Below are 22362 nucleotides of genomic sequence, written 5' to 3'. Positions count from 1 at the left end.
CAAGGTCCTCTCTTCCCAATCACCTATCTGTGTGAGGCCCGATTTTCTTCATATAAATTGACCAAAACAACATATTGCAACAGACTGAAGTAGAAGCAGATAGGAGAATCCAGCTGTCTTCTATTAAGCCAAGCATTAAAGAGATTTGTGAAAAATGTAAAACAAGGCCACACTTCAATTTTCTTTTTTTTTGGAAAATATAGTTATTATCTTATAAAATATATGCTGCTGTGTTAACATGCAATGATTATTTTATTGTTACTTTAAAGGAATTAATAAATATGTTTAAAATTTCCCATTTAACATATTTTTATTAGAAATCAAATGTCAATAGCTACAACTTTGAAAAGTAAAAGCTCTTTGGGATCCTCAATAATTTTTTTAAGGATGTAAAGTGTTCCTGAGACTAGAAAGTTTGAGAACTACTGCCTGAGATCTAACATGTCAGTTAAAGCAGACACAGGGTCTCTGAAATGCCCCTGCCCTCTCCCCTTTCTCATGTTTTACTTCCCTGCCCCAGTGTGTTGCTGGCGATTTTAAACCATTAAAGAAACAAGAAGTGGTCATATGAAGAATAATTGTTCTTTTTTTTTGCGGTACGCGGGCCTTTCACTGTTGTGGCCTCTCCCGTTGCGGAGCACAGGCTCCGGACGCGCAGGCTCAGCGGCCATGGCTCACGGGCCCAGCCGCTCCGCGGCATGTGGGATCTTCCCGGACCGGGGTACGAACCCGTGTCCCCTGCATCGGCAGGCGGACCCTCAACCACTGCGCCACCAGGGAAGCCCAAGAATAATTATTCTTATAGAAATAATAGTGATTATAGAAACAGCCGCTAGTTATTTTAGAATAATAATAATATAAAGAATAAATAAACCTAGGGAAATCCCTGGCGTTCCAGCAGTTAAGACTCCACGCTTCCACTGCAGGGGGCATGGGTTCAATCCCTGGTTGGGAAGCTAAGATCCCACAAGCCATGCAGCACGGCCAAAAAAAAAAAAAAAACCAGAATAAATAAGCCAAATAATTGCCATAGAATTAAGAATAGAAAAATGATTATATCTATACTATGGCTTTCAGTAAAAAAAAAAACAAAACCAAAAAACCCTCAGATATTCAGAAAAGTAAAAAGATACAAAAGCAACCACCATTTAAAATTGCTCCTGAATATTCTCCCATCAAATCCACTACTTTTTCATTTTCTCAAATGGCACCTCCAGGACTTCCCTGGTGGCGCAGTGGTTGAGAGTCCACCTGCTGATGCAGGGGACACGGGCTCATGCCCCGGTCTGGGAAGATCCCACATGCCGCGGAGTGGCTGGGCCTGTGAGCCATGGCCACTGAGCCTGCGCGTCCGGAGGCTGTGCTCCGCAACGGGAGAGGCCACAACGGTGAGAGGCCCGCGTACTGCAAAAAAAAAAAAAAAAAAGAGAATCCGCCTGCCAATGCAGGGGACATGGGTTCGATCCCTGGTCTGGGAAGATCCCACATGCCGCGGAGCAACTGAGCCCGTGTGCCACAACTAATGAGCCTGTGCTCTAGAGTCCGCAAGCCACAACTACTAAGCCCACGCACCGCAACTCCTGAAGCCCACGTACCCTAGAGCCGGTGCTCCATAACAAGAGAAGCCACCGCACCGCAACGAAGAGTAGCCCCTGCTTGCCACAACTAGAGAAAGCCCACGTGCAGCAACGAAGACACAACTCGGCCATTAAATAAGTAAAAATGGCATCTCTGAGGAGAAATTCCTGGTTCCATCCACAAGCAACTGCTCCTTCCTCCAGATTCCCACAGTACTGTCACTCAAACCTTTCTTGCAACCCAGGGAGCCCATAAGAGCCCATAAGCGAATGCATACTGAATTCCTAAATGTGCACATTTAACTACCACAAATCCAGTATTATCTACTGGAGGAGATACCAACCAGCCTCAGAAACTCACGTATTGTTCATAGAATGTGGGCCCTTCCCCAAGCTCAGCATAATCTTCCACCAAAGACTCTGCCACCTGTCCCAATGAAAACTGGCTGTGCTGGAGATCCTTAGAGATGGGAGAGAATGCCCAAGCCATGCATACTGTGTTTTAGGAGCAGTTTAAGGAGACTTAAATAGTAATGTTGACATGTATTTTGTTTTTACACTGACTGTGAACCCAACACAGCATAAAATGTGGCTCAACTGTAAATGAGGAATGGACAAGACCTCTGAGGCTTATAGATGTTGTTGGAGGGATATGCCAGGTGGGTGAACTCACGAGTCCTACACCTACACAGTCCTGTCCTCTGGGCAGGGTACATGGCCTCCACCCCGGGCTGGAGCTGCTGCCCGTTTTGGGATGGAGTATCTAGAAGGTAAAGGTTGCAGGTCCAGCACCAGGACCCAGCTTAACCACCAACCCCAGAGGTGTACCCACAGCCACTGTCCTGGTGGCACACCCCTGCCAAGGAAAGAAAGGAAAGGAAAATGAGCATGGAGGGGGGCGGGGAGAGAGCTGGAGGAAAAGCTTGTTTGCACCATGTTGCAGTTAAGGCAGCTGTGGTCGGGCTGATTCATCCAGGGTGCCCCAGAAAGGTCAGGGCCCCAACCCCACCTAGCAAAGCTCACATCGTCACCACCCACTCCTGCTTCCTGGGTAGTGTGCAACACCTGACCTGCCTGCTGGGGCAGGGCAGGGCCCTCCTTGCTCCTTTCCTGCCGTCTTGATTGGCTTAGGAGACAAGCCTGCAGCTCCAGCCAGGGGCACTGAGGGATAGAGGAGGCCCCGGGCTTGCCTGGGGGATGCGTATCCACACCATCACACCTCCACACAGATGTGCAGATCATACACAAACACACTGTCACACACAGGCAGTTCAGGGGCCTACCAGCCTGCTCTCCCCGGTCCTGATGCTGTGTTCAGGACATCTCAACAGGGAACTTGGGGTCCCCTCACACTCCCCCTGGTGGGTGGGCACTCCTAAGTGCACGCGCACACACATGCACACACACACACAGTGCGCATGAAAAGTCTGACTCCAGTCAGGGTTCTTTCAGCACTGGGCTCTCAACACTGACTGGCTGTATGACCTTGGGCAAGTTACTTAACCTCTTTGCCTCAGTTTCTCCATCTGCAAAGTGAGGAAACCTCGGAGGATTCTTGTGAGGGGTAAATGAGAAATGAGTTAATAAATATGCATATTTATTATAAACTTATTTACACATGGTATATATTATACGTAGGCACTTTCCACAGTCACCGGCACATGGAAGTACCGTGCAAACATATGCGCTTATTACCCCCAACGTCTTCACTGCCTCCTGCCTGTGAAGAAATGAGGGTTCAGAGAAAATCCACACAATAGATTCGTACAAGGAATACCAAAAATGACTCCTAGAAGCTGCGATAGAGGAGAAGCAGGGGAGATGCAAGACTCTTGAGGACCACCCAGGAAGCACCAAGCTCATGTCCAATGGTTGGAAACGGTTTTGAGTTAGAACCCAAGAGGCTGGGCCCCGGACAGAAAAAGACTTGGAGACCAAGAGACCCAAGAGGAAAAACTCAGCCTGGTCCTAAAGGTAGAATTCTAAGAAAAGGTGGTGGCTGCCCCTAAGACCAGCAGGTACCAGCTGACTGGAAAGAAAAAGAGAGAGGGCCTGGGAAAACTACTAAAATGTTCTACATCCTGGCCTACGCTCAGCCACCCAGTACATCTGAGAGTTTGTAACCCCAAGATCCTTACTCACTGGGATGAAAACAGATTCCACCTCTGAACAGTCTCCAAGTTTGTGGTTCTGTAGTAGATACTGCTTAGAGAAAAGGGAATAGGGCTGGAAGGAAAGGAAAAAGCAGCCCTGACTCTCAGAGGCCTGGTGTTGGGAGGAAACAGCACTCTTTCCCTCCATAATCCAAAGACAGCTTGTGATATCCACTTGCCAGAGGAGAGTAAATCCTCCCCGGCGTCTTATTCCAAGCTGATTCCTCAGCACCCAGCAGAGTGACCTTAATAAACCAGAGCTCAGGAAGAAGAGTCTGTGAAGGACAGACAGGGGAAGGCAGCCTCGGGGCCTTCTGTGCCCCATCCTCCCGTCCCCTGGCCAGTCCTCTCCTCCTCCCACAGCCTCTAACACCTCCAGCTGGAGCCCAAGTTGGAGCCCAAGGTCTGCATCTGTCAGAGGCCCTGCTCCGGCTTCCTTTCCCAGAGCTCGGGGCCCCCAGAGGAGGGGCCAGGAGACGCAGCCTGGAGGGAAGAGAACAGAGAACAGAAGGCAGGACGAGCTGCAGCAGACGGCACTGGGGCCAGAACTGGGAGTTTCTGTCCCAATTTCAACTATTCTGTCCAATTGTCTGACCACAGGCCAGAACTGGTGGGTCGATTTTTATTCTAGAAAAGAGGATGAGATGAAGTCATTGGTGGGATGGTGAGGAAAGAAACCAGGGCTGCCCCCTTGTTTTTGGATAGCCCTCCATGCCCAGCGCCAGGAGCTCAGTCTGCGAGATGATCGTGATGATGATATGATGGCGACAGAGGTATCACGTATAAGGGTCTATGACCTGTTTGGCACTTGGCAGGGCTTTGAGTGTGTTAACTCCTAAGCCTGGTGCAGAGCGTGGGCCCTGAAGCCTCGGCTCCTTACCCTGTGCCTCAGCTTCCTTGCCTGTAGAGACCTAATGATAGTACCTCTCTCACACAGCTGCTGTGAGGACACAAAAATTTCACACCTGGCAAGGGAATCCCCTGGCAGAGTCCAATGGTTGGGACTCCACGCTTTCATTGCCGAGGGTACGGGTTCAATCCCTGGTCAGGGAACTAAGATCCCACAAGCCACACGGTGCAGCCAAAAAAAAAAAAAGAAAACAAAAATCTACAGTGAAAAAAGATCACACCTGGCATATTGTAAGCACTCGACGAATATCAGTACGATTAATCCTCACAATGAGCCAGTGAGGTAGGGACTACAGTTACACCCACTTGACAGGTAAGGAAACCGAGTTTCACACAGCCAGGAAGAAGCCAAGCTAGGACTCGAAGCTGGGTGGTTTCTGCACAGAGCGCAGGCCCTCTGAGCCACTCCATGAGAGAAAGCACGGATTAGTGGCCATGTGTACAAACCTTACAGCCAAATGGCCACGTCAGACTTCCAGTTCGGCCACTGTCCTTCTGTGTACATGGAAGCCAGCTGCTTAACCCCCGGTGCCTTGGTTTGCTCTTCTATAAAACGGGCCTCCTGCCTGACAGGGTTGTTTTTGGCGGGTGGTGGGTAGTGAGTTCCTAAGTGCTTGAAACATGCTGGTTATGGCCTTGCTCTCTGGACCTGGCCTCTATGGCGCCCTCTGGCCACAGGGCTTGGAACTGCACTCTGTCCTGGCACACGCAGGGCCCCGCCTGCTGTGCCCCTGGGGCCCCAATGGCCCTGGGCCTTTCTAAGGGGCGGCGAGGGTTGGAGGGGGGCAGAGAACAGCAAGCAGATCTGAGTCAACAAACGAGGCACCAGGCAAGCCCTCTGCTGCCCCTCCTTCCTAGGGACAACGTCTGGGCCCCTGCTGTCTCTCCTTAGGAGTGGCTGTCCTGGGGTTGTTTAAGCAGGGTGGGAGAACTGGTCAGGCCGCTGAGGGCAAATAGTTTCCGAGAGGTGCGGCTTTCGAGTATCTTAAAAGAGATGACATGACATGGGTGTCATGCCCTCGAATGCTAGGAAAGGCCATGCCCATGAGGGCTACGGGTCTTACCCTCTGCTCCTGACACAGATCCTTCTATTTCAGAGCAAAGGAAGGTCAAGGAGGGGGAAGCGAAGGAAGGGAGGGAGGGGAACCCTTGACCTGGGGAAGGGAGACTGCCCCAGGGGCGGAGGCCTGCTTGTTCTGGCCTGAGCCCAGAGGAAACCTGAGAGCGCATTTTACAGGGGCTGTGCTGGGTCAAAAGTGGCTCTCTGGCCCCTGGCGTGTAGATTGCTGAGGAAGGGGTGGGGGATAGTCCCCAGGAAACCAGCTGGTGGCTGAAGGACCAGGTGGCGCTCTTCACCCCATCCAGCAGCCCTGGAGCCACACACTGGGCAACAGCTCCACCTGGTGGACAGATGGGGAGGGAAGCCGGTCAATAATCACATGGGAGGCTTAGAGGTGGAAGGGGCTCTGAGGCCTTACTTGTTCACAGAAGCCCCTCCCAGGCATGTGCTCTAGACTCCCCTAGATGAGGAATTCACTTCTGCAGAAGGGGATTAGGCAATTATTTGTTAGAAAGTGCTTATGTTTTTTGGAAATCTGTCTCCACCAGTCCCCTAATTGGGGGCTACCAAAGGCAACCTTTCAAATGTTTGAACACAGCTACAGTATCCCTCCCAAATCTTCTCCCCATTTGCTTCAAAATTCCAGTTTGGCCTTAACCTTTCACCCACTACATCTTCCTTTCCCTTGGGTATCTTTTTTTAATATATTAACTTCCAGAGAATCTCTCTTCCAATTCTATACCCAAACCACTCCCCACACACACGAGTAGCACCATTTTAAAACATCTTTGGATCTCAACCTCCTATTGTGCAGTGTCTGATATGTTGGGGAAGTTGATGCTCTAATTTGAGAATTAAATAGATGTCAAGAGCACAGCCTCTGAAGTCAGGGAGACCAGTGTTCAAATCTGGGCTCTGCCACTTACTAGCTGTGTGACCTCAGGCAAGCTTCTAAGCCTTTCTGAGCTTCAGTTTCCTCATCTATAAATTGGGAATAGAGGCATTTACTACCTGGAGTTACGGTGAATATCAAATGAGATAAGGCAGGTAGAACACTTAGGACAGCTCCTGGCAACATCATTCAGCTCCTACGTGGCCATTATAACCAGATTTTTCTCGTGTTTGGGGCTGTAGGGAGCGCTTTGGGGAAGAGTAAGGTGAAAGGGCAGAGAGGAAAAAAGAAGACTTTGTGGAGTTAGCCTTTCCCATCTAGCACAAATCCCAGGTGAAATCCAACAAATGAGTACCTTGTTGCAATCCCATTTCCAGGGGTGTCTGACCACCTCCACACCCCCACCGACCCACACATAAACACACACACACACATAAACACACACACACACACACGCATAAACACGGGCGGGCCTTGACAGTTCTTTGACACTCAGAGGGTTTAAAATTTAAATGTCTTTGAAGGCAAGAGAAACACACCAAAATAAACACACCTCTGGCTCAGCAGAGAAAGGGAAACTTGGCAGGGGCCCCAGAACTTTCCCCACCCCCAGCCCTCCCTAAACTTCCTCTTGTGGTTTCTCAAGAGTACAACCTGTTCTCAACCTAGAGAACAGCGCCTGGGGCAGGGGGCTGGGGCTTGCTGAGGCTTCCATCGCACCCCACCCTATGATGAGAAGGAAGGAGGGTGTCTGTGTAGAGGAGTGGCCTAGAGGTCCACATAGTTCTGACCTTCACATCCCGCTTACCAGTGATCTCGGTGTGGCCGCCCTCTACCCTCAACTCCCAGCATCAACACCCATCCCCCCAACCCACACCCCTCCCTCAAAGGCAGAGGCTAGAGGTAGTTTGACTGCAGGCAGAGAAGGACAGCCTCTGGGCCTCCCCAGATCTGTTTAGAGGGCTAATGTGAGAAATCTAGAGTTTCAGAAAAGTAGTGGAAAAATGGCTGGAATCCATGGAACCTCTGCCCTGTGGCCCGGCTGGCATCATGGGCAAGTCCCAGTCTGCCTAGAGGGATGGGGTCAGATGCGTGGATGCAGCTTTGGGATGCAACAGCTGTGAGGAAGTAAGGTGTGCATCTTAAAATTGCTTCTACTCCCTGACCATCTTCCTTACTCAGCTACAAAGCTGGATTGTTCCCCTTGGAATCTAGAATATAAGGGTCTCTGCTCTTAAAGATTCCCAGCAAAAGAGGTATCTTGGTTTCCCATCTCCCCAGATTCTGGCACATCACCTCCATGCATCTTTCTTGCATGAAACCTTGGTTTGTTCCTCTTGGTGACTGAGGCTTACTCAGGAGAAAACACACACACACACACACACACACACACACACACACACACACACACGGCCATTAGGAAAGGATACCAGCTCTGTGTAGTCTCCACAGCTCCAGGCCTGCTGGGGCTCCCTGTAAACAGCACCAGCGCCCACACTCAGCTAACAGATTGCTCTCCTCTGTATCTCTCGAGACACAGGACCATAGCCTCCCTTTTGGAAATTCCTAAGCCCCTGGCTCAAGGGCACATTCCATGTGGTCAGTCAAGGAGGCAGGCTAGCCAAATGGTTAAGAACAGGGTCTCCCAAGTCAAGTGACCCGGGTTTAAATCCCAACCCTGTCCTCTTTAGGAAAATTATCTCCTCCATGCCTGAGTTTCCTCATCTATAAGATGGAGATAAGCCTAGTGCTTACCTCATAGAACTGTTAGGAGGATTAAATGAGACATTACATCTAAAACATTTAGAAGAGTACCTGACAGTGCTATATAAGCCTTAGCTAGTATTCTGAACCTTTGAAGGAAGGAAATGGGAAAGAAAAGACACTTGGGATCATGGAGATCATGGTCTCAAGGACGGATCCTGCTGGAATTCTCAGATACGCTTTTGCTCCTAAATTCCAGGGGAGTAGAAGCTCTGACTTGTTTACCATTATATCCCCAATATCTAGCCTGTGCAGACAGTGCAGCCACAGCAAACAGGTGGTGAAAGAATTCACCGTGTCAGCCATCTCTCAAATGAGCCTGGGAATTGAAAGAGCAGAAGAATCTTCAGGAAAGCAATGGTAGATCCAGTTCTTTTCACTCATGTCTAGTTCCAAAGAGAATTGAGGTGGGGGGGGGCAGAGAGCAAGGATTTGTTAGAAGAAACAGTCCTAGCAACCAGGGATGGGGGGGTGCCCCAGGATTGTATGACTGTTACATCACCCTGGGGTAGACTCTCCCAGCTGCAGCTAGCTGGGAATTTCTGGGGTCTTGGGGACCAGCCCAGAAACATGCCTTTCCCTGAATTCATCCAGTTCATTCCTATCTCTTCTTCAGGTCTAGACAGTGGGTTAAAGAGAGCAAGAGCTGTTTCTGGGTCCCTATTGTTTCCCAACGCCCAACACCACAGTCAGGGTTCAGTCCAGCTCTGCAGAATTAGTAAGTTCCCACAAAGACTTCCCCCCACTTCTCTGCCTGGTGACTATTCATCATTCAGAACCAACTCAAATGTCCTCTTCTCTCTGAAGCCTTCCCAGCCACCCCAACGTGACACTTCGTCTCTGTTGTTCTATGACTCAGGCAAGATCACTGTGGATGAATAACATCACTGCGCGCTCAGCATCCCTTCCAATCCCACACACAGTAGGTGCTCAGTCAATGTTTGCACATGAATACATTAAGGCTCCCTCAGTAACAGCAACCAATTTCTTCAGTTATTCCTCTTGTTGACACATTAAAAGACACAGAAGAGGGTAAGGCCGTCACTTGAGTACCCATCAGACACCAGAGGGACCGCCACTGAGAGGTCCCTCTTTCCAGTCCTGTCCTCTGGCCTCCTCCCTCGGCCCTGGCTGGCAGGATGACCCCAAGGCTCCCTGCCCACTCAGCTTCTGCCCTCCTTCCGCCTCCCACCCCATCTCTGAGGTATGAAGAACGACAACAGACAGCCCAGTGAGGTCACTGGGCTTCCAGATCAGCTTGGAGGGTGGCTGTGCAGACACAGAGAAAGCTCAGGGCTTTGGGGGCTTCTCCGCCCTTCAGCCACGTGCAACTCAGAAAGAAACTGACCCGAGCTTTGAGAGACAACCGGGAGGTGATGAGGACACCATGACCTCCTTAACCCCCCCACCTCAGACCCCCCCGCCCAGGTGTCCAGCCTCAGCTTGGAGGCCCCAGCGAAGAGGGCAGACGCTGACAGCCATCTGTCTTGGCTTCTCCAGCCCTCGAGCCTACCTCCTCGGCAGGTGAGCCCCCCGGAGCACCGACTGTGGCTGCACACACTCTCTCCCGCTGCCTCTCGCTTCTGTCTTTGGGGAGATGGGGAGGGGGTCGCCACCTCCAGCCACGGCGAGGGGCGTGCACCCCTCCCCCAGGCGCCCAAACAGAACCAGTTTCCACCGCCGCAGGCGCAGCGTGTTTACAAAGTCGCCGCCGCGCCGCCAATCCCGAGTTTAAAGCTGGGCAGGAAGTGGGGAAGAGGGGGCGGGGGAGACAAAGGGGCTGGGTGCTCCGCTCACCTAAGGTTTGGGCCCCGACTCCTCCCGGCGGCTCAGCCTGCGCAGCGACCCCAGCCAGCAGCACATCCCGCTGCACGTTCCCCCGGTGAGGGGCGAGGGTGCCCCCCAGCCGCAGGTGCGCCCCGCGGGCAGGCGCGGCGCAGTTTTCCAGACATCTGCCTGTGAGTGTTTTCCACTTATCCACTCGCTCAGGAAATAACATTAGGCGCTGCTTCTTGACCTGTTACTCTACGTCTGCACAGTGATAGACCCTTTGAGTGTATTAGCTCATTTGCCCCCCTGCTATCCATCCCATCCCAGTTTCGCAAAAGACGAAACCGAGGCACAGTGAGATTAGGTAATGTGCCCGAAATCCCACAGCTGCCGAGTGCTGGGATTCGAACCCAGCTTCTGCGTCCTGCCAGACACCCGCAAACGGAGACGAATGAGGCGTGGTGCACGAAGGACTCCCATCCGGAGAGGCTGACCCGCGAGTGAACCGCAGAAAACCACATGCACCACGTTGACGCAACGGCCTGGGAGTAAGGCGGGCAAGGGACAGCCTCTTGCCGCCGGCGCCTCCCGGCTCGCCCGGCAAATACCTACGGATTAATACACGGCGAGAAGGCAGCGGGATGCGTTGGAACCCCTGGACTGGGTGGCTGTTGGGATCTAGTTCCAAGTGGGCTGCGGGGCCGCCAGCACAAAACAAGGTTTCCCCAAATTTCCCGCTCAGGAGAATCACCTGGAGGTTTTAAGAATACAGAATCCCAGACCCCTCCCCTAGAGAGTAAATGATGGGGACCCAGCGGGACCCCGGCAGAGGTTGCTATCAAGCACCTTTGGAGTGTTCCAGGGATGTGCTTTTTACGAAAAGCGACTTCATTTCAAAATAGGTGTAAAACCGAGAGCTCATTTTCCTGGCCACTTCCGGGGCTTACTGAACGCACCGCTCGCAGAAGGCCAAGTGAGCGGGGTCAACCAACACACCCTCCCGACCCCGCTGGGCCTAGGAAAGCCCAGAGGGGCGCGTGTCGCCCCGCCCCCTAGCCGCTCCTCCCCGCCCGGTGACTACAAGCCCCATCCTGCCCTGCGCTCATGCACATTACGCCAGAGCAAGATGGCCGACGCGGCGGCCACTGCCGGGGCTGGCAGCTCCGGAACGGTAAGGGCGGGAGGCGGGAGGCCGAAGCCGAGAGAGTCGGGGCATTCTGTAACTTTCCCCTAGCCTGGGCTACAATCTTATACCCAGAAATCCAGCCCCACCATGAGCTCTGAGTGGAGGAGGGTCTTTCAGGTCGTACGTGACCCCCTTCTTGAGACTCCGCGGTTGCCTCCTGAGTTGGTGGACTTGTATACTGATTGGCCCGTTCTCTGTTGGGGGTTGGGAGCCCGGAACACCTCCTGATTGGTGCAACGAGGCCGCTTTCGCCTTCTTATTGGCTCGCCAAAGTTGGGCGGGATTCCCGTTTCAAAATACTTCCTACTTGTAGGTCCTCTACTTAGCATCATGTGTTGTTTGTTGTTTTAATTTTCCTCGTTAGCAAAATGGTGTGGAGGTGGAAGGAACAAGAGAGAGGTCACTTTTTTTCTGGGAGATGGATATGAGTTCAATCCCATCGTGCGTGTTTCTTCAGCTATATATTCTGATAATCTGCTAAAATAGAAAGTAGAAAACAGCCGTTTTGTTATTGGAATTGTAAGTATTAGGTAGGCAGAAAGGCTGTCTCCGAATTTAGAGCCCCCGGGGTGCTCAGTTATTACTCATTTGGCCAAGAGCTGTAAGTCTAAACATCAGGGACTACCACATCTTATTAAGCACTAGTAAATAAGTATTTAGCAAAAGAACCTTTGCTTGCCGTTGGCAGTATGTGAACTCTGTGATTGCATCCTTGTCCTCTGGATGAAAACGTTTTCTCTTTCTGGGCTGCTGATTCACAGAGATCAGGAAGTAAACAGTCCACTAACCCTGCTGATAACTACCATCTGGCCCGAAGGCGAACCCTGCAAGTGGTTGTGAGCTCCCTGCTGACAGAGGCAGGGTTTGAGAGTGCTGAGAAAGCATCTGTGGAAACATTGACAGAGATGCTGCAGAGCTGTAAGTACCAGGAAACAATAGGCCTTCCTCGAGTCAACCAGACATCTGTTCTGTGTCCTGCATTGTGATAGTGTTAGAGAGGATTTAAGAAAAAGAAGAACATTGTTAAGTGACTTACAGGCTTTAGAATCAGATAGACCTGGGTGTAGGTCATCACTCTGCCACCTAATAGCTTGGGTTAACCACTCAACCTCCTGAACCTCAATTGCCTCCTTTGTGAAAAGGAATAATAATTTGTACCTCCTGGAGTTTTGAGTATAAGTGAGATGTATATGTAAAGCAGTCAAAGCTGGGAACGTTGTAAGCTCTCGATGACTTGTAGGTGCTGTTATTATTGCTGTTTGTTCTCTATGCTCAAAGAACTTACAGTTTCATTGGAGAGTCAGGATTAATTCCCGTGAAATAGATGCTGCACATTATATAATCAAATGCTATATTATGTGATACAAAGAGTGAGGGTGAATAAGTTTTAGAAAATGGAAAAAAGAAAAAAACCCTCTTTTAAAAGGAAGTATCTTGAGGTTTAGGAGCCTGGAACGGTCTCACATAGGCTTGTGCATGTACACTGTATTTCCCTCTTTGGGCCTTTGGAGGGGAGGGGAGGATGGAATGAGGGTTGTGGGTATTTAAGGTGTTTGAGGGCAGAATCAACCCTATGAATGGAAGTGAGAGAAAGGTTTAGGCAGAGAGAGAAGTTGAGCTGCAGTACAGGCCAAACAAAGAATTGGCCAACTCAGTGGGGTGCTCTGGAGCAATTATTGCCCGTCAGAGTATCTGACATCAGTCCCGCAGAGCCCTGCCTTTGTAGTCTGGTCTTGATCAGTCACTAGATGTGGGCTGCCCCAGGGAGGTTGTGGTCTGGGTTGAAGTGGCTCTCTTCAGCTGATGTTTGGAACTTCAAGATACCAGATGTTTTCCTAAGGCAGCCACATCTCAAACCCCATTAGACTCTTAAATATTGAGGACCCCAGGGAATTTTGTATACATGGGCTCTATATATAGAGATTTTTGTCACATTAGAAAATAAAACTGAGAACATTTTAAAACATAAGAATGCACAAGCACACATTCCATTATCCAGCAGAGCCATGATGTCATCATAGGGGACATAGCCTCCGGAAAACTGCATGAGAGAATGAGACTAAAAAAGTCAAAGGGTGTCTCATTTTATTATGAAAATGGTTTTGACCTGTGGACCCATCCCAGAAAAAGGCTCTTTTGTATGTAAAATTCACAATTTCAGAATTTTCCTGGAGCTGCCCATCTACCTCTGAAACCCACTCATGGAGCCCAGCTTCATGCTTCCCCTTTCCCCTGAAGGAGTTTAGCATGGCTGAAAAGAGGTTCAGCTTCAGGTAGAAGAAACAAAAACTTGACAACCAGATAATAAGACCTTTTTTTTTTTGTGGTGGCACAATGTACATATCATAAAATTACCATTTTAATTATTTTTCAGTGTACAATTCAGTAGTGTTAAATATACTCACAATGTTGTACAACCATCAGCATTATCCATTTCCAGAACTTTTTCATCCTTCTAAACAGAAACTGTATCCATAAACAGTAACTCCCCATTCCTCGTTCCTCCCAACTCCTGGTAACCCCTAATTAATTTTTTTGTCTCTATGAATTTTTTTTAAAATAAATTTTATTTATTTAGCTGCGTTGGGTCTTTGTTTCTGTGCGAGGGCTTTCTCTAGTTGCAGCGAGCGGGGGCCACTCTTCATCGCGGTGCTCGGGGCTCTCACTGTCGTGGCCTCTCCTGTTGCGGAGCACAGGCTCCAGATGCGCAGGCTCAGTAGTTGTGGCTCACGGGCCCAGTTGCTCCGCGGCATGTGGGATCTTCCCAGACCGGGGCTTGAACCCATGTCCCCTGCATTGGCAGGCAGATTCTCAACCACTGCACCACCAGGGAAGCCCTGAGTTTTTTTTCTAGATACCTCATATAAGTGGAATCTTAAAATATTTGACTGTCTGGCTTATTTCATTAGCATGATGTTTTCAACGTTTATTCATGTTGTAGCTTGTATCAGAATGTCATTCCTTTTGAAGGCTGAATAATATTCCATTATATGGATAGACCACATTTTATGTATCCATTCATCTGTGGATGGACACTGGGTTATTTCTACCTTTTGTCTACTGTGAATAGTGCTGCTATGAACATGGATGCACAAGTAGTGCTGCTATGAACATCATACACTCTGTTTGAGCCCCTGTTTTCCCTTCACTTGGGTGGCTATCTAGGAGTGGAATTGCTGGCTCATATGGCAATTCTGTGTTTAACTGTTTGGGAACTGAGGGTAAGACTTTCTGCCTTTGATCCTTTCCTAGACATTTCAGAAATTGGGAGGAGTGCCAAGTCTTACTGTGAGCACACAGCCAGGACGCAGCCCACACTGTCAGATATTGTGGTCACACTTGTCGAGATGGGTGAGTACACCTCCAGTTTCCATTTCTTCAGTGTAGCTGAGTTGGAGGCATGAGAGAGAGAGAGAGAGGAGTCCCCAGGAGGCAGCCCCCTCTGCTGAGCATTCTTAAATCCCCTCTTGAGTCTCCTGGTTTGCTTTTAGCTTGAGAGAGTTATCAAAAGAGAGTTCCTCTGAACCCCTTTAAGAGGCCTCCTAACGCCCTCTTCGGGGATTCTGCTGGAGCTTCTTTTGAGTGGCAGCAAAGCTTTTGAGTTGCGAGTTTAAACTACTTCACCACAGTATTACTTCCCCTTCCATGTTCAGTATCCAGTGGTCTGGGCAGTGATTTTTGTTCTCCTGTTTCTTAGGTTTCAATGTGGACACCCTCCCTGCTTACGCAAAACGGTCTCAGAGGATGGTCATCACTGCCCGTAAGTGACTCTGAACTGAGGTACTCAGGAGTGCTCAGTTAATGCTGGTGGAATGAATTGGTTGACTAGGGCGGGGATTGGTGTGCAGCTACTGCCTCGTTGCAGGCCCCTTCCGTTACTTGGGGCTGCCTCTACCATGGAATCGCTATTTGGGCTAGCCAGATTAGGATGTGAAGTTCAGTCACCAGAAAGGTAAACCATCTCGATGCTCCTTGAAAAATGTGAGAGTGCTCGTTCTTGCTTAGATCGAGGGTCAGTAAACTATGGCCTATAGGCCTAACGTGGTCCACCTCCTGTTTTGTAAATAAACTTTTGTTGGTGCACAGCCATGTTTACTTATTATCTATGGTTGTTTTCATGCAGTAATGGCAGAGTTAAGTAGTTGTGACAGGCTGCACAGCTTGCAAAACCTACAATATTTACTTCCTGTCCCTTTATACAAAAAGTCTGATGATCTCTGCCTTAGATACACTGAGTGCCATAAACTGAGTTGATTGGAGTAACTAGTTTGGGTTTGCAGGACCTCGGGAGAATTCACTAGATTTTTTTTTCCATCACTCCTTTCAGGCTGGCATCTTTTCTTTTCTGGCTGTGTTGGGTCTTTGTTACTGTGCACAGGCTTTCTTTAGTTGCGGCAAGCGTGGGCTACTCTTCGTTGTGGTGCACGGGCTTCTCATTGTGGTGGCTTCTCTTGCTGCGGAGCACGGGTTCTACGCGTGCGCGGGCTTCAATAGTTGCAGCACGACACAGGCTCAGTCGTTGTGGCTCTCGGGCTCTAGAGCGCAGGCTCAGTAGTTGTGGTGCCCGGGCTTAGTTGCTCCGCGGCATGTGGGATCTTCCCGGACCAGGGATAGAACCTGCGTCCCCTGCATTGGCAGGTGGATTCTTAACCACCGCACCACCAGGGAAGTCCAGCTGACATCGTTTTAAGATGCTCCTCTCAAAGTGGCAGTGAAAGGTGCCATTTTCAACCCCTCTTGCTTTCATTGGCCCTCGCTTAACTTACCCTGGCTCCGTGTCTGTCTTTGTTACCTGGGTTCTTGAAAGGAGTTAGCAGCCCACCTAACTTCCTTAGGTCCTCAACCTGCTCTTTATGTAGTTAGCTTGTCTCAGCCCCGCACTCACCGCCCTAAGAGGCGTGCAGTCGGGATTGTTGTAGATGGGATGTCACCCCTGGTCATGCCGTGCCGGGCGTTGTTGGGGGGCGGAGGCACCTTTTCAGGTCCTCAGGCCATTAAAGGCCTTTTATTGGTAGAATTACAAAGTGCCTGTTGCATAGAACATTGAGGTCCAGGATTTACTTTGAGAAAAGGAGGGTGTGGGTAGAGACGCGAGGCCTTGGGTGGAAGAGTAACCGCCGGTGACTCTGTTGCAGCTCCAGTGACCAATCAGCCGGTGACCCCCAAGGCCCTCACTGCAGGACAGAACCGACCCCACCCGCCACACATCCCCAGCCATTTTCCCGAGTTCCCCGACCCCCACACCTACATCAAAACTCCGGTGAGTGACAAGGCCATCCTGGGGGCTGTGACTGACGCAAAAGCAGACTCCATTTTCCTGGCTGTCAGACTGGAGTCCAGAAGTTTGTTGGTCACAGGGTAGTTCAGAACTCAGAATGTCTTTCCTCACTGGAAAACAATTCGGCAAAGGAGAATTATCTTCTCCAGTTTGCTGGCAAAAATATGCTTAATAAATAAACTGAAAGTGGCACCGTTTCGCCTGTCCCACCCAAACACAGAAGTACCTGGCCACGTAGAGCAAAGACACATTCCACAGAATGCTGGTAGTAATTCTGGGTGGGATTATAGGTAACTGTTGTTTTGTGTGTGCTTTTCTGGGTTTCCCAAATTTTCCATAATAGGTAAGAGTTATTTTTGAAATCAGGGAAAGAGTTACTTAAAACATACTTGGGGGAATTCCCTGGCAGTCCAGTGGTTAGGACTCCGTGCTTTCACTGCTGAGGGCCTGGGTTCAATCCCTGGTCTGGGAACTAAGATCCCACAAGCTGCATGGTGTGGCCCCCCCAAAAAAAACAAAAAATAAAACTTGGTAATATGAAATGGAACTTATCGTAACTGTGAGCTCTGGGTCTGTATGGGACAAGTCTAGTTGTCCTCCTTAGTTCAGATGTCCTCCGAACATGTCCTCCGTGTTCCAATTTGCCTTCTAGCAATTTCACCTTCCTTTGGGAAGGTACAGTGTGCATAGGAGTCCCCAGAGGCTCTTCTACTCGCTTTCCTGTGTCCCCGCCTCCACACTGCGTCTTGGTGCAAATATGGCCACGATGCAGGGTTGGGGCAAGTCCTCCAGGAGATTTTTCCACACCTCAGGATACAGGGGGAAAGGAGCAGGTGGTCAGCCACCATTGCAACGCAGCCATTGCTCTTGACCAGGATTTTCTATATTAGTGTCCTAGGGCTGCTGTAAAGTGCCACAAACTCGGTGCCTTAGAACAACAGAAATGTATTATCTTGTAGTCCCAGAGGCTAGAAGTCCAAAATCAAGGTGTCGGCAGGCTCCCTGTGAAACCTTTGCCCAGCCTCAGGTGGTTTCTAGGCAGTTCGTGGCGCCCCTTGGCTTGTAGATGCATCACTCCGGTCTTCCTCTTCACACGGCCCTCTGTCTGTATCTCCGTCTTCACGTGGCCATTTCTTATAAGGACACCAGTCATACCGGATTCTTACCACCCTACTCACATGACCTCACGTTAACTGATTACATCTTGCAGTGACCCTATTTCCAAATGAGATCATATTCTGGGGTCCTGGGGGTTAGGCCTTCCGCACGTCTTTTTTTTTAGGGGGCTATAATTCAACCCACAGCAGTCTCTAACTCTTTTGTAGCATATGTCTGTCAGTACAGTGTTAAGCACACGCTTCAGTATTTGTTTGCTCATTTACGTGACTGTTATAACGTAACACAGTACGAAAACAACGTACGTTGAAAGATCATCTGACCCTAATTAAGGGTTCAGGAAACTGGTGCTCCTTTTTAGTGGCAGCCATGTTTTAGCCTCAGCTTTTGTATTTTTTGAAATCTTGGTTTAATACCTGGTGGAATACGAAGTAGGAGGTCTGGTTCTAAGTTCAGTTTATTTTGATACTTTAACAGCTCTCACAGTTGAAAAAGGTACAGTACAAAGATAGGTGGGATCTTAGGCTGCCCTTAATAAATCATAAAACTAATTTTTTTCATTCTCATCTACCAATTATTTGAAGACTTATGTTAAAATTTTCCTATTAAATTTCCAACTTTTTAAATGTCAAACGGTTATCTTAAAAATAATTGTAAGATCTTGCATTTTAATGTTTTTAACCAGCGTGTTCAGAATCCTGTTAAATTCTTCATCTTGGGAAGACTTTAAACATGTCAGAAAGTTCTGTTGTCATGTTACACTGAGGGCCCCTGGGTGGTCCCCGGCAGGGCTCCCCTGGCAGGGCTTCCCCGGCAGGTGTGTGGGGCTGAGAATTGCCACTCTCCCTTCAGGATGTGTCTCTTATGCCTGAGTCCAGCTGTTGCTGGAGCTAAATGAAGGCCCGGGATCACGTAAATGTAAATGTTTGTATATTTCTTAACTTTTAAGATTCAAAGTAAATGTTAATCATAGTTATATTGTTTCTTTCTGCCCTTCCTCTGCCCTTGGGGATCTCTGCTCTCAGTGACGGTAGGGGTCATTTAAAGGGTGGGAGGACAGAGCAACAGCAAGGCAGGAACCCGAGGAGGGCAGTGTAGTCATTGGTATTTCTCTAGTGTCTTTGCTGTTCTCCCTTTAGACGTACCGTGAGCCTGTGTCGGACTATCAGGTCCTGCGGGAGAAGGCCGCATCCCAGAGAAGAGACGTGGAGCGGGCACTCACCCGTTTTATGGCCAAGACCGGCGAGACCCAGAGTCTTTTCAAAGATGACGTCAGCACGTTTCCCTGTGAGTGTCTCCCCTCTGTGGACCCTGGCTTGTCCTTTGAGATCATCGCCCCATCTTCCCTCTCTCTCTGTGTCATTGGAAAAAACGAATAAGCTTTGTCCTTGTCTTGTGGAACTTGTTCTTCATTTCTGGCTCCTTTTTCTAGGTCTTAAGGGTCTGTCCCTAACTGATGACTCCAAAACAGTAATGGCCTCTGTTGGGATTGGGCACTTGAAGTGCATTGAGTTGAGGTTACCTTGAGGGTGACTGAGCCCCAGGCATCAGAGAGGCTCATTAGCAGAAGGGACAGCCCTGGTGGTAGAAGGACCCTGGTGGCAGGGGGCAGGGCAGTTAAAGAACCTCTGCCAGGCTTTGCCTTCACTGTGTCCTCTCACAGGACTCACCATATAATTTCTCATCTCAGCACTATCGTTTCACTGTGTGACCAAGTGTCTTCCTCTCCACAGGCCTCAGTGTTTCCAAAGGGGAGTGAGGGAGATTGGTTTAGATGATTCATTCAGTCAGCAAGCTCCTGTTGGATTCTCGCTGTGTGCCTTGCCCCAGAACCGCAGCGGCTAAATTATTAAGTCCAGACACTGTGCTGCTCACTTTCCCTACGTTATCTCATGAACTCCTCGAGTGAGCCTCTGAGTTAGGAACTGTTACTTCCACCATTCCAGGAGCCAAGGCTTAGAGAGAAGAGAAATGAAATAATTTGCCCAAGGTCACACGGAGAGTAGATAGCATTCAAACCTAGCTCTTTCTGTCTGCAGGACTCCATATCTGAGCCATGTTAAAAATAATCTTAGAGTGTCTCCTGATAATGACATTCTACCATGGAAGTATGCACAGAGACTTTCTTTTTATTATTTATTTACTTACTTACTTATTTATTTACTTATTTACTTACTTATTTACTTATTTGTTTATTTATTTAATAATTTCTCCTACTCAGCCTCGGTGCTTTTTGGAGGAATTGGGCCACTCATGTACCTGAAGTGCCCTCTAGCTCAGCGGATATACTTCCATGCAGAGAGTTCTCAAGTCCGCTATCGGGACTTGAGTCCTTCAGGTTGAAGGGATCCATATCCCTGCTCTAGTAATGAGGCTGGGGGGGTTAACTGACCTTGGGTATAAGATCACTAAGCTGATGCTTTGCTAGGATTCAGCCCTAGTTCTCTCTGATTTTAGTGGTACTTGGTAAAAGTAGGCTGTGCAGTCATATTGCCCGAGTTCAAATCCCACTCCACCACTTCCGGTGTGCTTGAGGAGGTCACGTAACCTCTCCGGGCCTCAGGTTCGCCATCTGTAAAATGGGGTTGTTAATTGTACTTACTTAATAGGGTGGAGGCGAGAATTAAAGATAACCCGTAAAGCCTGTAGGACACTGCCTGGCCTATGCTAAGCGCTCGAGCGTGTTGGCCATCACTGTCATTCACTGCTGCTCGCTGACCCGTCATAAGGCTCTCGGCCTCTCTTCCAATCCCCCAGTGATTGCTGCCAGGCCTTTCACCATCCCCTACCTGACCGCTCTTCTTCCGTCTGAGCTGGAGATGCAACAAATGGAGGAGACGGATTCCTCGGAGCAGGATGAGCAGACAGACACAGAGAACCTCCCTCTTCACATCAACACGGTGGGTCCTGCCTTCTGCCCGCTTCAGCACGCCCCCCGCAGTAGCCCGTGCTGCTCTCTGCCTATCACCCTGCGGATTGGACAGGACCTACCTCAGGTCTCTGGCCCCATGTTAGGGACTTGCATGATGGGCCTGTGGTGATCCAATTGCGGCACGATCTCTAGCTCGAGGGATAAGTCTGTGTCCTGGGGATCCATTCATTCATTCAACAAATATTGAACGAGCACCTGCCAGAGTCAGGCAGGTGCCAGGTGCTAGGGAATTAGCAGGAGGCAAGATAGACAAAATGTCCTGCCCTCACGGAGCTAAGGAAAAGTGAGAAATTAGGAGATGGGAGTAGGTACGGGCCTGGGGGATGTGGTATTAGATTGGGTGACTGAGAAGATGACAGGTGAGTAAAGACCTGAAGGGAACAGGCTCGCACGTATCTGGGAGTAGAGCGTTCCCCACAGAGGGAACAGCAGATGCGAAGGCCCTGAGGTGGGTGCTGTTATGCTGAGGAATGGCAAGGCCATCAGGGTGGCCAGTGTGGCATGAGCAAAAGCGGGGAGGAGAGCAGGGGACGAGGTCAGAGAGCTCCTGGGGAAGTCAGGTCTTAACGGTACCTAAGCACTTGGGCTTTTTGTTAGTACGATGGGAGCCCCTGGACATACTGAGCAGAGGAGGGTCTCGGGATCGGTGAGGTTGCTGGGTCGAGGGTGGACAACAGAGGGTGAGGGCAGAAGCAGACCGGTCGGGAGGCTGGTGCAAGAAGCTGAGAGATGGTGGTAGAGGTGAAGACACAGGTGGATTATTTGGTCAGATTCTAGATTATTTTCGGAGCAGAAGCGACTGAAGGAGTGGTTGTGAGAGAAAGAGAGTCAAAGATAAATGCAAGGGTTTTTTTCCTGAACAACAGGCAAGATGGAAGTACCCTCAGCCAAGACAGGCGAGACGGTTGGGTGGAACAGGTATAGCGGGGAGGCCAGGAGTAGAGGTTTACACGAGGTAAGTTTGAGATGCTTATTAGACATACGGGTGGTGGGGTCAGGTAGGAAGGTGGATAGGCGCATTGGAGTTCAAGGAGCTTTTGGGCTCAGGAGATGCAAACCTGGGAGTCCTCGGCGCGTAGATGTGTTTAAACCACGAGACCAGGTGAGTGCCTAGGGGCGAGTGAGGGTAAAATAGAGAAGAGGCGCCAGGACTGAGCCCTGGGGCTCTGCGCTGTTCAGAGGGTGAGGGGATGAGGAACCAGCCAAGAAGATGGAGAAGGCACAGCGGGAAAGGTGGTGGAACCAGGGAGGGGGTGGGGGTGGGGGCGGGGGGCTGCGGCGTCCCGGAGGCCAAGGGAAGAAGGTGTTTCAGGGAGAAGAGGGTGATCGGCTGTGTCTGGAGCTGCAGTTAGTTCCAGTCATGTGAGGACTGAGATGTTGCCCATTAGATTTGGCAACGGGCATGCAGTTTGTGACCTTGACAATGGCCATTTCAGGAAGAATGAGAGCAAGTGAATTCAAAGAGAAAGAGAAGAGAGGAACCGGAGTCGGTGAGTGTGGACTTGTGTTGTCCATTACAGTGGCCAGTAGCCACATGTGGCTATCTAAGTCTAAATTGATGTAAATTAAATTAAAAAAATTCAGTTCCTTGGTCACACCAGCCACATCTCAATGGCCACCTGTGGCTCGTGGCTACCCTACTGGGCAGCGCAGATATGAACAGTTAAATCATCACAGAAAGTTCCATTAATGTAGACCATGGTTTCAAGGAATTTTGCTGTGAAG

General features: G+C 49.7%; 2 protein-coding genes across 5 annotated transcripts in view; one reads left to right on the top strand and one right to left on the bottom strand.

The window, feature by feature from the left end:
* The window catches only part of CCND3 (cyclin D3), an 81563-nt gene extending 71525 nt beyond the window's left edge, over positions 1-10038 (bottom strand). Inside the window, exon 1 of one of the 2 annotated variants that reach the window (XM_022581893.2) lies at positions 9869-10038. The gene's annotated coding sequence lies outside the window, so the exon portion shown is untranslated. The remainder of the gene's footprint in view (positions 1-9868) is intronic. The other variant, XM_089918755.1, reaches the window with a different exon arrangement.
* A 1007-nt stretch (positions 10039-11045) lies between these two features.
* Positions 11046-22362, top strand: part of TAF8 (TATA-box binding protein associated factor 8) — a 27875-nt gene continuing 16558 nt past the window's right edge. For 2 of the 3 annotated variants that reach the window (XM_089918756.1, XM_022581896.3), the window contains exons 1-7: positions 11184-11296; positions 12073-12229; positions 14564-14662; positions 15009-15071; positions 16447-16571; positions 18845-18992; positions 20463-20605. In XM_089918756.1, the coding sequence (XP_089774882.1) occupies positions 11252-11296; positions 12073-12229; positions 14564-14662; positions 15009-15071; positions 16447-16571; positions 18845-18992; positions 20463-20605 (780 nt within the window). In that variant the 5' untranslated portion in view covers positions 11184-11251. Of the gene's footprint in view, positions 11297-12072; positions 12230-14563; positions 14663-15008; positions 15072-16446; positions 16572-18844; positions 18993-20462; positions 20606-22362 lie in introns of all 3 variants that reach the window. The other variant, XM_022581895.3, reaches the window with a different exon arrangement.

This window comes from Delphinapterus leucas, chromosome 10, assembly GCF_059928025.1.
Source record: "Delphinapterus leucas isolate spDelLeu-1000000601 "Yukka" chromosome 10, BTC_Dleu_Yukka2, whole genome shotgun sequence".
Classification (NCBI taxonomy): domain Eukaryota; kingdom Metazoa; phylum Chordata; class Mammalia; order Artiodactyla; family Monodontidae; genus Delphinapterus; species Delphinapterus leucas.
The sequence above is the reverse complement of the archived record's forward strand: the minus strand, read 5'-3'. Positions and strand labels throughout refer to the sequence as shown.